The sequence below is a fragment of the Zosterops lateralis genome (genome assembly GCF_965231275.1).
Source record: "Zosterops lateralis genome assembly, chromosome: 20".
Classification (NCBI taxonomy): domain Eukaryota; kingdom Metazoa; phylum Chordata; class Aves; order Passeriformes; family Zosteropidae; genus Zosterops; species Zosterops lateralis.
The window spans coordinates 2,245,638-2,258,648 of record NC_139780.1 but is presented as its reverse complement, the minus strand read 5'-3'; the positions used below and the strand labels follow the sequence as shown (position 1 = coordinate 2,258,648).

Genomic DNA, 13,011 nt, shown 5'->3' with positions numbered 1-13,011 from the left:
ACCTTCCAGCACCATCCACTCCCTGTCCTCCAAACCCCCCTGAGAAATCTCCCAAGCCCAGGGGTGTTCCCTGTATTCCCCAGGGATTGCTGCCAGGAGGATGGAAAAGAGACCAAGGAACCAGATTCCTGGACTGAACACTCTCCAGACATTCTGGAATTACTCTCATTTCCTGATCACCCTCCAAATTTTGAGCCCTGAAAGGCTGGGAGCACCCTGGTCTAGTGGAAAGTGTCCCTGCCCATGGCAGGGGGTGGAATGAGATGATTTTTAAAGTCCCTTTCAACCCCAGCCATTCCATGATCTGCAGTTATTTTCCACGGGGAGATCCAGGTGCAGCAGCTCAGCTCTGCTTATCCCAACCCCTTAATGCACATGTGGGATGCCCCACAACCCTTTTATTCCTGGGAAACCCAAACCTCAAGGCACTAATCCAGACCTGCCTGGCTTTGGGGGCTGAGGAGAAATATTCTAGAGAAGGCAAGAGAAGGAAGAACAGCTTTAGGAGCCCCCTGTCTCCTGTTTGGGGTTTGGAGCTCCAGCTGCCCCCTAATCCTGACCATTCCCTGCTCACCTGCTCCCCTGGCAGCCCCCAGGGCCCAGGTTTGCCATCCAAGCCAGGGAAACCATCAGAGCCGGGGTATCCCACACGTCCTGGCAGGCCCTGGAGCCCGGGCTCCCCCTGGGGAGAAAAACCCGAGCACATATTTTAAAAATCCACATTATGAAAGCAGTAAATGAAACCCTGAGCTCTGCCTGCCTCTGGCTCTGGAGCTGGGGAAAAGCTCTGTGAATCCAGGGGCTGCAGGTGTTGCATCTGTCCAGGTTTTCCACCAAAACCCTGGGATAGTTGGACCCAGGGGTTCTACAGCAGGAGGCAACATGAGGACAGGGGAGAAGCAATGCAGGGATGTTGGGGAAGATGAAACAGGGAAACCTTATAAATATGATTGCTTGGCAAAAGATTCTGAAAATATGAAACCTGTAATCGAAATAGAAACAAAAGCTTGCTTTGAGCTGCAGGATACTGAGCCTTAGTTACTAAATAACCTGGAAACAACAGCCTGGCCAGCTGAAGGAGAATCCCTTTTGATTGAACAATACCCTTCTGCTGGCTGAGGGATCCAAAGGTCAATGTAGAAAAAGAGAAAAGAGTCTTAAGAGCAGCTTTTAGAGTTTGAAATGTAACACAGTATGGTAATGTAGTAGTTCTTATAGGCTGTGTGTAGATTCTGTAGGATTTGTGTCTTGTACTGGTTGGTCACTGTAAATTAGAATATTCACCAGGAAGGAAATATAATGTATTGTAACAGGAATTTATCTCTCTCTCTCTCTCTCTCAGGCACGCTTTTAGCTGTGGGTGGCAGCTTAAGCAAAGCTCTTGTATTCACAACCTGTGCAATAAACTGCAGGTTTCAAGAGCTGCCCTGGACTCCAGAGATCTCTCTCATCACTGTCTCATCTGCTCTTACACAGGGAGAGAAGGTCGAGTGAAAGCTCCTGCATCAGCTCCTGGCTCAAAGCCATCCCTGATCCTTTCCCACGTGCAGGAGTCAGAGCAGATCCACCTCAGGATGCAGCACCAGCTCAACCTTCGGGACAGCTTTTCCTTTACCCCTGAGCTGGGTGCAATCCTGGCTGGAGCAGGCTGGGGAGCAGCGTGGGGCAGAGCTGCAGCCCTGCTGTGAGGGTGGAACACTGTCCTCCTCTCCCTGTCCCCACAGGGCACCTGAGCCCCTCGGGGGGCTGAGCTGGGCAGTCCCAGGGGAGAGGGGAGCCCATGAGGGACCCCCAGGGAGGGGCACAGGCAGAGCCCACCCGTCCCATCCAGAGCTGGGGGTTTTTGAGGGTGACAAAAGGACTTTGGGACACTTTGGGACTTTAACAAAAGCTGTTTTGGGACACCTGTCTGGGACACCATTGTCGCCCTGATTCTTTAGCCTTCTGATGATTGTTTACATATTTCCTTCTGGAGTCTCTCAAAACAATGTAGATTGTTTTCATATTTCTTGGTGATGGATTTCTGGATTGACCACTGGGGTCAGAGAGGTGTTCCTCTCATCTACCAATCCTCGACCAAATTCCTGATCCTATTTAAACCCTAAATCATAATAAACTTCCCTTCTTTTCCTCACTTCAACCTGACAGGTGAGTGTGGTTCTTTTCGTGTCCCTATCAGTGACACACCATCCCCTGGAGGTGTGCAGCACCCAAAGGGCCTGTGCTGAGCTGTGGCTGAGCCATCCCTGGTGGGTGAAGGAGGAAAGAGGAGCAGCAGGGGAGTGACTTTGTGCAGAGCCACCCCTGCCTGGCCCAGCACGGCTGGGAGGGGACCAGGGCATGGATCCCATCACCCCCAAACCAGGCACAGCATTCCCAAACTGTCCCCAACCCTACCACGACCCTCCCTCACCCAGCCAGGGGCTGATCCAAGAGGGGCAGGGCTCCTGAGGGTCCCAGGGCAGCCCTGAGGGTGCATCCAACCTTCCCAAAGTGTCCCCACAGCCTCACTCACCGTGTAGCCCCGCTGGCCTTTCTCCCCCGGCTCTCCCGGTGCTCCGCAGGGTCCCTGTGCACAAACAGGGACTGAGTCACCCCAAGTGAACCCCAGTCCTGCTCCGAGCCCTGTGCAGGCTGGGAGGACAAGCAGCAATTCCCAGAGCTGACCTTGGGAAGGGCAGAGTGGGGAGAATTCCCATCCCTGCCCCCCCACCCTGCCCACCCTGCCAGGGTCTGTGCCCAGGGCAGGTTTGGAGCTCAGCAGATCCATTTTTCCACTGCTTTGGTTCCTGATGGGATGTCAGAACAGGGATTTTCCCTTCCTTTCCTTTGCCGTATGGCCAGATAGGGGGGAAGCATCACCCAGCAATGCCAGGGTGGTGTCCAAGGGGCTGAGACAGGCTCTCCCCACACAAATCCTGCCCCAACCCTTCCCTGTCTTATTTTTGTCCCTCTGGGAGGGATCCACATGGTCCCTTCCCCAAAAACAAGGGCTGGAACCTGATGCCCCAGGAAACGCAGCCAGCCCTGCTCGGCTGGCAGAGCTGGAGGGGCCGTGGCTGCCAGGAAAACCCTGGGAGTTGGATATCAAACATCCTGAGTTTCAGTGGGAAGCAGACAACAAATCCATTGGGCTGCTTCGAAACCCAACCCCACAGCCCCTAATTACAGCACAGCCCCAGTGCTTGGGGACACCCACCCTGAAAGTGTCCCCAGGGTGGCAGCAAGGCCACCAAAGGGACAGCTGAGGGCTTTTGTACTTACAGGTGCTCCTGTTTTCCCAGGATGTCCTGGGGGCCCGGGAGCTCCAGGTTTTCTCTGGATTAAAATAAATAAATAAATAAATAAATAAATAAAATTGGTAAAACCCAAGTGCTGGGAGCAAGAAGAACTCAGCTGCCAACAAGGAAAAATCCAAACACAAAGTTACCAAAGTGTCACTCACCGGCCACCCCGCGTGCAGGAGTTGGTAAAATGATGATTGCTGAAAGAAAAATGAGGGGGAAAAAAACCAAAATGTTAAAAAATATATAATCCCCAATCGCTTTTTGCTGGTTTTAAGGATTTTCTCCTTGTCTTGGGAAGATGCAGCAAGGAGCCACTCATTTAATTCATTTATTTCATCCTCTGTGTGTGCAAGGCATGAGAAGGACAATCTGAGGATAACGTGGAGGAAATAAGGAACCACTTCAGTAGAAAATGAGGCAGAGAGCCCATTTCTCCTGGGATTTGGCGAAATTCAGCTCCTCCACGGATGCCCTGCAGCCCTGGGACACCAGAAATGTTTGGACTATGGAAAGGTCAGAACCACAGTGGTGGTGAGCACAGGGAGTGTCAGATTTTAAACTAAAATCAGCTGGTTTGACCCTGCAGGTTACTCCAGGTGGGGAATCTCCTCCAGCCTCTGGAAAACCCAGATGCCCAGTAGGTTTCCCCTCTTGCTGCTCCCATCTTGGATGCATTTCCAATTTTTCCAAAGAGCAGATGACCCCAGAGAGGAGAAAACCCCCCTGAAAGCACCAGGGTGGATTAACCCCATCCCCCCCACAGCCAAGCCCATCATATTTCCAAACCAGCATCAAGGCCCTAACACCACCTGGTGCAGCCTCCTCTCTGCACACTTCCAAACCAGGTTCTCCCAAATTTTAGGAGGTGTCCAGGGTATAAAATGTCCATCTCCAGCTACCAGCAGAACAGGGAGGCAAAATCCTCCTCCTTTCCTCCTTTTTCCTCCTCATCCTTGCCGTGGTGACCCTTGTGGTCCAGGCAGCTCCTCCAAATCCTGGCTCACATCAATGGCTAAGAAATCCCTTTTCTCATCCATCATCCCAAAGCCAGGCAGCTGGAGGGGCAGGATTCCTCTGTGCTCCCCAATTTCAACCTTGAGGGCACCAGGAAACCCATCCTGTCCCCTGCTCCAAGGATCTGTCCCCCAAACCAGTGGGGGGAGAGGAGAAAAGCCAAGGAACTCATGAAGGGAAATGAGCACAGAGCTTTCAGCAGATGGAAATGTTGCTGGCCATGAGCAGCACTGTGGGAGGCAGATGATGGATGGCATCCCTGCCCCTTTCAAGCTGATCCCAAACTGATTTCCGTGGGTGCAGCCCCTGCCAGGACCGTGCTCCTCCTGCCCAGCCAGTTCTCATTTCCCTCAAAATCCGCTCCCAAAACCTCTCTGGAGGAGGTTGGAGCACGGCCAAGGCTTTTGCCTTGTCTCAGGAATCGGTGAACTCCGATTCACTCAGGACAGGATATTATTTCATCCAACCTTTTAAAAAAAGGGAAGACAAAATCCCACGTGAGACACGGACTCGGGTTTCGGAGCAGCAGCTGCCAAGGAGGGTTTGAGCAGTTAATTGGCTCTGCAATTCCAGCAGGAAACAGTCGGAGCTTTGCTACTGCTGCAGCACAAGGGGAGGGGATGGAGGATGGGGAGCAGCAGCCGTGGGGATCTGTGATCCTGGGAAACTCCAGCCTGGGAGCAGAGCAGTGCTGGGGGGAGCAGGTCAGGCCTGGCAGAGCAGTGACTGCCAGGGCCGTCACCCCATGGCCATCCCCATCCTGTGCCACCCTCTGCAACCACCCCATGGCCATCCCCACCCTGTGCCACTCTCTGCAGTCACCCTGTGCCATCCTCACCTTGTGTCATCCTCAACCTGTGCCACCCTCTGCAGTCACTCCATGGCCACCTTTGAGTTACCCTCTGCAACCACCCCATGGCCACCCTGTGCCACCCCCTGCAATCACCCCATGGCTATCCCCACCCTGTGTCACCCTCTGCAGTCACCCTGTGACATCCTCACCTTGTGTCATCCTCAGCCTGTGTCACCCTCTGCAACCACCTCATGGCCACCCTCGTGTCACCTTCTGCAGTCACCCCATGGCCACCCTGTGCCACTCTCTGCAGTCACCCTGTGCCATCCTCACCTTGTGTCATCCTCAGCCTGTGTCACCCTCTGCAATCACCTCATGGCCACCCTCGTGTCACCCTCTGCAGTCACCCCATGGCCATCCTGTGTCACCCTCTGCAGTCACCCCATGGCCATTCTCACCCTGTGCCACCCCCTGAAATCACCCCATGGTTACCCCCACCCTGTGTCACCCTCTGCAGTCACCCCATGGCCATCCCCATGCTGTGCCACCCTCTGCAGTCACCCTGTGCCATCCTCACCCTGTGCCACCCCCCCCACCGTGGCAGGTGCCAACCCTGCAGTAGCAGCACATCCCTAAAAGTTCCCTCTTTTCCTCATGGATTAATTTTTTCTCCCCCTCTGAGGTTCCCAGCACCATTCCCCAGCCTGACCTCCTGCACTGGGATAAAAGGAAAGGACTCTGGTGCTGCAGATTAATCTCTGCAATCACTGTGGGAGCTCCAGTTCTCCTTCCCAGGATTCTGGGACTTCCCCAGTGCTGGAGCCAATTCCAGAACAAGCCAGCAGCAGTTCCTGCCCCTCCAGCCACACCGAGACAACTTCTTGGCAAAGCCAACGTCTGTCAACACACGGGGAACACAAACACAGGGCAGGGGCCTGGGCTGGAACCACGGCGGCCTTGAGCTGCTTTTCCTTCATTCCCAGTGACAACAAAGGCTTTTATTTTTCCACGGGAAAGGAGCCCCACAACAGCCACAGCTGCTCTGGGACAGACACACATCCCTTGTTTTCCCAGCCCATCCTCCCGCAGTGTCCCTGAGCCTGAGGGACACTTCCCTGCCCTGTGTTTCCACAGGCTGAGCCAACAACGAGCCCCGGGATACCCCAAATCCCCCAAAGCGCCGGGATGTGCTCCATGGGAGCAGCACCACCCCAAACCCCAGAGCTGTGGGACTGCAGGGACAGCCCCAAACCCCAGAGCTGTGGGGCTGCAGGTACAGCCCCAAACCCCAGAGCTGTGGGGCTGCAGGTACAGCCAGCCCCAAACCCCAGAGCTGTGGGGCTGCAGCCCCAAACCCCAGAGCTGTGGGGCTGGGAGCACAGCCAGCCCCAAACCCCAGAGCTGTGGGGCTGCAGCCCCAAACCCCAGAGCTGTGGGGCTGCAGGTACAGCCAGCCCCAAACCCCAGAGCTGTGGGGCTGCGGGCACAAACCCCAGAGCTGTGGGGCTGCAGGCACAAACCCCAGAGCTGTGGGGCTGCAGGTACAGCCAGCCCCAAACCCCAGAGCTGTGGGGCTGCGGGCACAAACCCCAGAGCTGTGGGGCTGGGGGCACAGCCAGCCCCAAATCCCAGAGCTGTGGGGCTGCGGGCACAAACCCCAGAGCTGTGGGGCTGGGGGCACAGCCAGCCCCAAACCCCAGAGCTGTGGGGCTGCGGGCACAAACCCCAGAGCTGTGGGGCTGGGGGCACAGCCAGCCCCAAACCCCAGAGCTGTGGGGCTGCAGGGACAGCCAGCCCCAAACCCCAGAGCTGTGGGGCTGCAGGCACAAACCCCAGAACTGTGGGGTTGCAGGCACAGCCAACTCCAAACCCCAAAGCAGCCGGATCCAGCCCAGCCTTATCTAAACCGAGATTAGCAAATCCCAGCCCGGGGCTTTGCGTTTTCCTGCTGCCGCCGGCGGCACCGGCGGGGTCACAGACACAATGGCCCCATGTGGCTTTGGGGTGGCCACGGCCCCCTCTGCAGACACTGAGATGGGCACTGGGCCAGCACAGAGCCAGGGGACGGCACTGAGGGCCCAGGGGACAGCACAGAGACCAGGGGACATCATTGAGAGTTTAGAGGACAGGGGACAACATCAGAGCCCAGGGGACAGCACAGAGCCCATAGCCAGGATCCAGCATCTCTCCAGCTCTGGTCCCTCCAGCATTCCAGGGTGGGCACACCAAGGAATTCCCGGTCTACAGAAACATCCATAGGAGTGACTGTTTCTGCCTGAAGGAGAGCAAAGTCTCTTTGCAAACACAGGGGAAATAAAGGGAATTGTGACTGCAGAGCCGAGGGTGGAGCAGCTCTGTACAGGCCTGAGAGCAGGGATTGCCCAGGGAGGGCTCTGCCCTGGCGGAAGGAGACCCCTGGCATGGAGACATCCAGCTCCCTCTCTGCTATCCCTGTTTGTTCCTGCACACACTGCGAGCCTGTGATGGACCCTGGGGGCACTGAGAGCTGCACATCCCCTGCCCTGGAGCAGCAGGAGGTTCTCCAGGTCAGCCAAGACTTCTGCAGGTGATCAACTCTCCTGCGCTTCCCAGCAGGGACCTGATCTCTGCTTTGACCTGATCCAACCCAAAACCACAAAGGTCTGGCCCAAGGGCTCCCTGCAGGTCAATCCAAGCTCAGATCCAGAACAGCACAGGACCATCCTCCTCCTCCCCATCCTCATCCTCCTTGTCCTCCTCCTTGTCCTCCTTGTCCCCCTGCATCCTCTCCCCAGAATCCCAGGCATTTGCCCCGGAACAGAGGATGCACTGAGGGCTCTTCACCAATGAAGGAGCTGTGGAGAGCTCAAATATCCTGTCCAGGGTCACTGGAGCTCTTGGAGAGCTGGAATGTGGAGCCTGAGCTCTCACCAGCCCAGTGCTGTGCCCCTGAAGCCACTGATACCATCGAGCCACACTGCAGGGCCCAGGGGCACAACAGAGCCGTGCAAAGCACAGAGCATTCCCAGCCCCAGGAAAAGAGCCTGGGGCACTTGTGAACCCAGTGCCTTCAGCTACTGCCCTGCCCAGGCTCCACAGGGAGCTTAAAATGAAGTTTAATCACAGCAGTGGCTGTGCTGTCAGGAGTTGGGAATCCTTGATGAGCCAGCCTGGGCTGTTCAGGGAGTTTTGGAGTCATCCCATGGAGTTTTGCATCCAGTTGTGCAGTGACTGAGGCTCCCCTGCCTCCCCACAGATCCTGTCCTGCCCCAGTGGATCAGGGGAGAAAATACCTCAGCAAGAGCTGGAGGGGCACAGACCCTGTGAGGGCACAGCAGGAGTGGGACAAGGTGGAGAACAAAAGGGGGACTGTGTAATCAACACCACAGAGCAGGAGAAGGGCTGCTCGTGCCTGGTTGGACTCTCCCTGGGCTCTGTCCTGCAGAACCATCTCAGGGAGGTGATGGACGGACCATGGGGGGCCAAGATGTCCTGGTCAGGGACAGGGGATGAGGGACAGGGCACATGCTGATCCCATTCCACCCACAGAGCCACCCCAGGGAGCTGCACCTCCCTCCTTGGCATCTCCCCTCTGCCCTCACCTCCCACCCAACCGTGAGGAATCTCAGCCATGGCTCATCCCATCCCATCCCATCTCATCCCATCCCATCCCATCCCATGGATCCCATCCAATGGATCTCATCCCATGGATCCCATCCCATCCCTTCCCATGGATCCCATCTCATCCCATCCCATCCCATCTCATCCCATCCCATCCCTTCCCATGGATCCCATCCCTTCCCATGGATCTCATCCCATGGATTCCATCCCATTGATCTCATCCCATCCCATGGTTCCCATCCCATCCCAGCAGAGCAGAGGGATGCAGGGAGCTGCTGGGGAGATGTGGGTGCAGCCCTTGTCCCCCGTGTCTGTCACTCACCGTGAAGGACTGCCAGTCCTCCCTGGAGTTCCTCCAGAGGACGATGGTGGGGACCCCGGGGGTGCCAGCAGGGCCAGGGTCCCCTGGGGGGCCCGTGCGCCCCATGGCCCCGGGGTGTCCCTGCAGAGACAAGGGCAGCTCGTACAGCCTGGGGGATTTAGGGCTCAGCACAGGCTGGACACGGCTCTGAGTGACAGCAGTGTCGGGTCTGGGCAGGGGGGACAGGCTGGGTCTGCAGGGCTGGAGGACAAATGTCCCAGCCAGGTGATTTCATGAATACAGAATGGGGCTGGGCTTTGGGGCAGACCAGTGTCCCTCCTCCAGGTGACCTGAGCTGAAGCTGCTCCATCTCCCATTGAGTGCTCAGAGGGAAGGGAGCAGCTTGTCCAGGCAGCTCAGTCACAGAATCATAAAACACCCTGAGCTGAAAAGGACCCACCAGGATCACCCAGCCCAGCCCCTGTCCCTGCACAGACCCCCAACAATCCCCCCCTGGGCACCCCTGGCAGTGCTGTCCAAAGGCTCCTGGAGCTCTGTGCCCATTCCCTGGGGAGCCTGGGCAGTGCCAGCACCTCTGGGGGAAGAGCCTTTCCCTGCTCTGCAGCCTGAGCCTGCCCTGGCCCAGCTCCAGCCGTGCCCTGGCTCCTGTCCCTGGCCCAGAGCAGAGATGGAGCTGCCCCTGGGGAGGAGCTGCAGCCCCCGGGGAGCTCTGCCCTCACTCTGCTCCAGCTGGACAATCCCAGTGCCCTCAGCTGCTCCTCATGGGCCCCTCCAGACCCTTCCCCATCCTTGTGGCCTCCTCTGAACACTCTTACAACTTAATATCTTTTTTATATCATGGTGCCCAAAACTCCCCAGAACTCAAGGTGAAATTCTGAGCTTAAAAACCCAACTAAACCCAGTTCCTTCCTCTTCCAAACCCACAGACAGGGCCACCACCCTGCAGCTCCAGGAGCTCCCACTGCCCTGTGGATGAAAAACCCCCCAACCAACCCAAGCCATGGGTGGTGTTTGCCCCAGACCCCACACCCCATACTGGACATGCCCCTTTCTCTGGGTACTCACCTTGTCTCCTTTGGGCCCCACCAGTCCCCGTCTGCCAGGACAGCCCTGAAAGGCAAAGGAGCAGAGCTGTGACCCCAAAGGGGAGACCCCACAGTGACTGAGTGACCAGGGACTGAAATGGCTGAGTCAGAGCAAACCAGAAGCTTCAAGTCCCCAAGAAATACCCCAAAAATCAGTGTGGGGTGGTAACAGCCCCCTGGTTTGGTACTGCTCCTGCCCTGGCACCAGCAGCTGAACTGTGCCATCCTGAATAACCACAGAAATACCCCAGAGCAGGCAGGGCAGCAGGAGAACATCCCTGACACCTGGGGAGGACACACAGTGTGTTAGGAAAAAAAAAATCCTATAAAATTGAGTCATATCCACACTCCAATAGGTGTTTGGACAAGGACAAAAATATCTGCTGCTTTTAACTGGTGGGAGATGCGAGCTGGGTGAAAATGCACATTTTGGCCAAGGGCTGACCCCACTTCAGGGCTTACCAAGGCTCTGTGAGGGCAGAAACAGCCAGGTGGGAGATCCTGGGATACAACAATCCCCTGTGAGGTGTTACCTGACATCCTCTGCCCTGTCTGCTGCAGCTCTGGCAGCTCCAATTCCAGAAACCAGCTGTGGACCTTGGGTGGTCATTATTGGGTTAAAAATATAAATAATACAGGTGTCATCTCGTTATTGGGTAATTAGAGCTTAAAAGTCCTTGAAAAGAGTCAGAGAGACTCCATTTTCCACCTTGTGAGAGCTCACCACTCGTGAGACTGTGCTACAGATAAAATTAATAAACACTGAGTCCAATTGGGCAATTATCACTTAAAAGTCTTTAGAAAGAGTTAGAGCTGCTCCATTTTCTACTTTGTTAGAGCTCACCACTCCTGAGCTGTGCTACAGATGAGGATTAACAAACACTGAGTCCAAACACAAACACCACAACTCCCATGGATTAATCCCAGCTCTAACACAAAGAAAAGAAGATAAAAACCTCACAATACCCCATCTACACCTGCTCTTTCCCCATATAAATCCATTCCCCCTGTCCCATCACTCCCTGCCCTTTCCCACCTCTCCTGTCAGCTCCCCAACTCCTAAAGCTGGGATGGAGCTCCAATACTGGTATTTCCATCCAGGCCACTCAGGACACAAGGACAAAAATCCCATTTCCAGGATTTCTCCAGGACAGGAAAGCATTTTCCCCCCTGGCTGGGTCCCTCCTGCCGGCTGACAGCAGGGTTGTCACACGTCGTGACGTTTCCTCTGCTCCTGGGATATTTTTTTTTCAGCCTCCAGCATCTGTTCCTTTTGCCATTTTCTTCTATTTTTTGCAAGCAAGAGCTGCAGCAGCAAGGAGGTGGCTTGAGGGGGAAGTTAGCAGTCCTAAATTTAAAGCAAGCCTGGCTGAGGGAGGATGGATTTAGTGCCAGGTCCCTCAAACACAGCCATGGAAACGGCCCTGCAGGATCCCCCCAGGGCAGAGCCCACAACTTCCACAGGGATGGAGGGAAAAGGGAAGAGAAGGTGCCCAGGGTCACTTCAGTGGAGAAATAAAATTAAATTTTTTCTAAGGAAATTGTTAAGAAAATGGAACCTAATGAGGGGAATAATTTTGGCAGAATAAACAAACACAGAAAAATATTTTAAAGCATTAAAATAAAAACATTTAAAACATTTAAACATATTTTAAAACATTTTTCAGCTACTCCTCCATGAAAACAAGCTTCCTACAGCTTCCTACCTCCTCTACAGCTTTTTCTATTTCAAGTTTACCTTTTTCTTTAAAAAAAATTCTTTTTTTCATCCTCAATGAAGACGTGACTCCTCTAAAGTTTTCCCTTGTCTAAGTTTACCTTTTTTTTTTTCCTAAGTTTCCCTTTTTTCATCCTCTACAATGACTGACTGACTTGAAAAACACTCAGAACTTATTACAAGATAAATTCAGTGCTCTGCTTTGAACCAGGCGTCAATTTGGGGGTGAAGAAGCCAAAACCAGTGATGCCAGTTGGGTCCATGGGGTTTGTGGGGGCTGGAGGAGATGGCTTGGTCCCCTCTGATCCCCCCAGCCTAATTCTGGGCTTGACCAGCGTGAAATAAAACCCCAAAATGTGATTAAAGGGTTTGAGACCATCTCTAGAGCAAGGAGGACAAGGGAATCATCTTCTCTCCAGTTTTCAGTGGAGGTTCACCAGGAATATCAAAAATCTTTTCACAAGGTCAATGCAGAGCCCCACTGTGCCTGCACAGGAGGGTTTCCCATCCTGGAAAAGTTTCTCCATCCTGGGGAAGTTTCTCCATCCTGGAGAACTTTCCCTATCCTGGAGGTTTCTCACCCTGGAGAAGGTTTCTCCGTCCTGGGGAAGTTTCCCCATCGTGGAGAAGTTTCCCATTCTGAAGAAGTTTCTCCATCCTGGAGAAGTTTCCCCACCCTGGAGAAGTCTCCCATTCTGAAGAAGTTTCTCCATCCTCAATAAGGTTTCCCATCCTAGAGAAGGTTTCCCACCTTGGAGAAGGTTTCCCATGCTGGAGAAGTTTCTCCACCTTGGGGAAAGTTTCCTACCCTTGGGAAGTTTCTCCATCCTAGAGAGGTTTCCCATACTGGAGAAGGTTCCCCACCCTGGGGAAGTTTCCACATCTTGTGGAAGGTTCCCCATCCTGGAGAGGTTTCCCCACCCTGGAGAAGGTTTCCCACCCTGAAGAAGTTTCCCCTCCCTGGAGAAGTTTCCCTATTCTGGAGAAGTTTTTCCATCCTGGGGAAGGTTTCCCATCCTGGAGATGGTTCCCCATCCTGGAGAACTTTCCCCATCTTGGAGAAGGTTTACCGCCCTGGAGAAGGTTTCCCACCCTGTAGAAGCTTTCCCAGTGCTGTTTCCCCCATCTCAGGAGCCTTTTCCCCCCATCCCATCCCATCCCATCCCATCCCATCCCATCCCATCCCATCCCAT

General features: G+C 54.7%; 1 protein-coding gene across 1 annotated transcript in view; it reads right to left on the bottom strand.

Moving 5' to 3' along the window:
• The window catches only part of LOC310917489 (uncharacterized protein), a gene marked incomplete at both ends in the record, with an annotated part of 83,875 nt that overhangs the window by 26,960 nt on the left and 43,904 nt on the right, over positions 1-13,011 (bottom strand). Inside the window, 6 exons of the mRNA XM_083875786.1 lie at positions 575-682; positions 2,516-2,569; positions 3,265-3,318; positions 3,446-3,484; positions 9,017-9,136; positions 10,082-10,126. Coding sequence (XP_083731912.1) covers positions 575-682; positions 2,516-2,569; positions 3,265-3,318; positions 3,446-3,484; positions 9,017-9,136; positions 10,082-10,126 — 420 coding nt within the window. The remainder of the gene's footprint in view (positions 1-574; positions 683-2,515; positions 2,570-3,264; positions 3,319-3,445; positions 3,485-9,016; positions 9,137-10,081; positions 10,127-13,011) is intronic.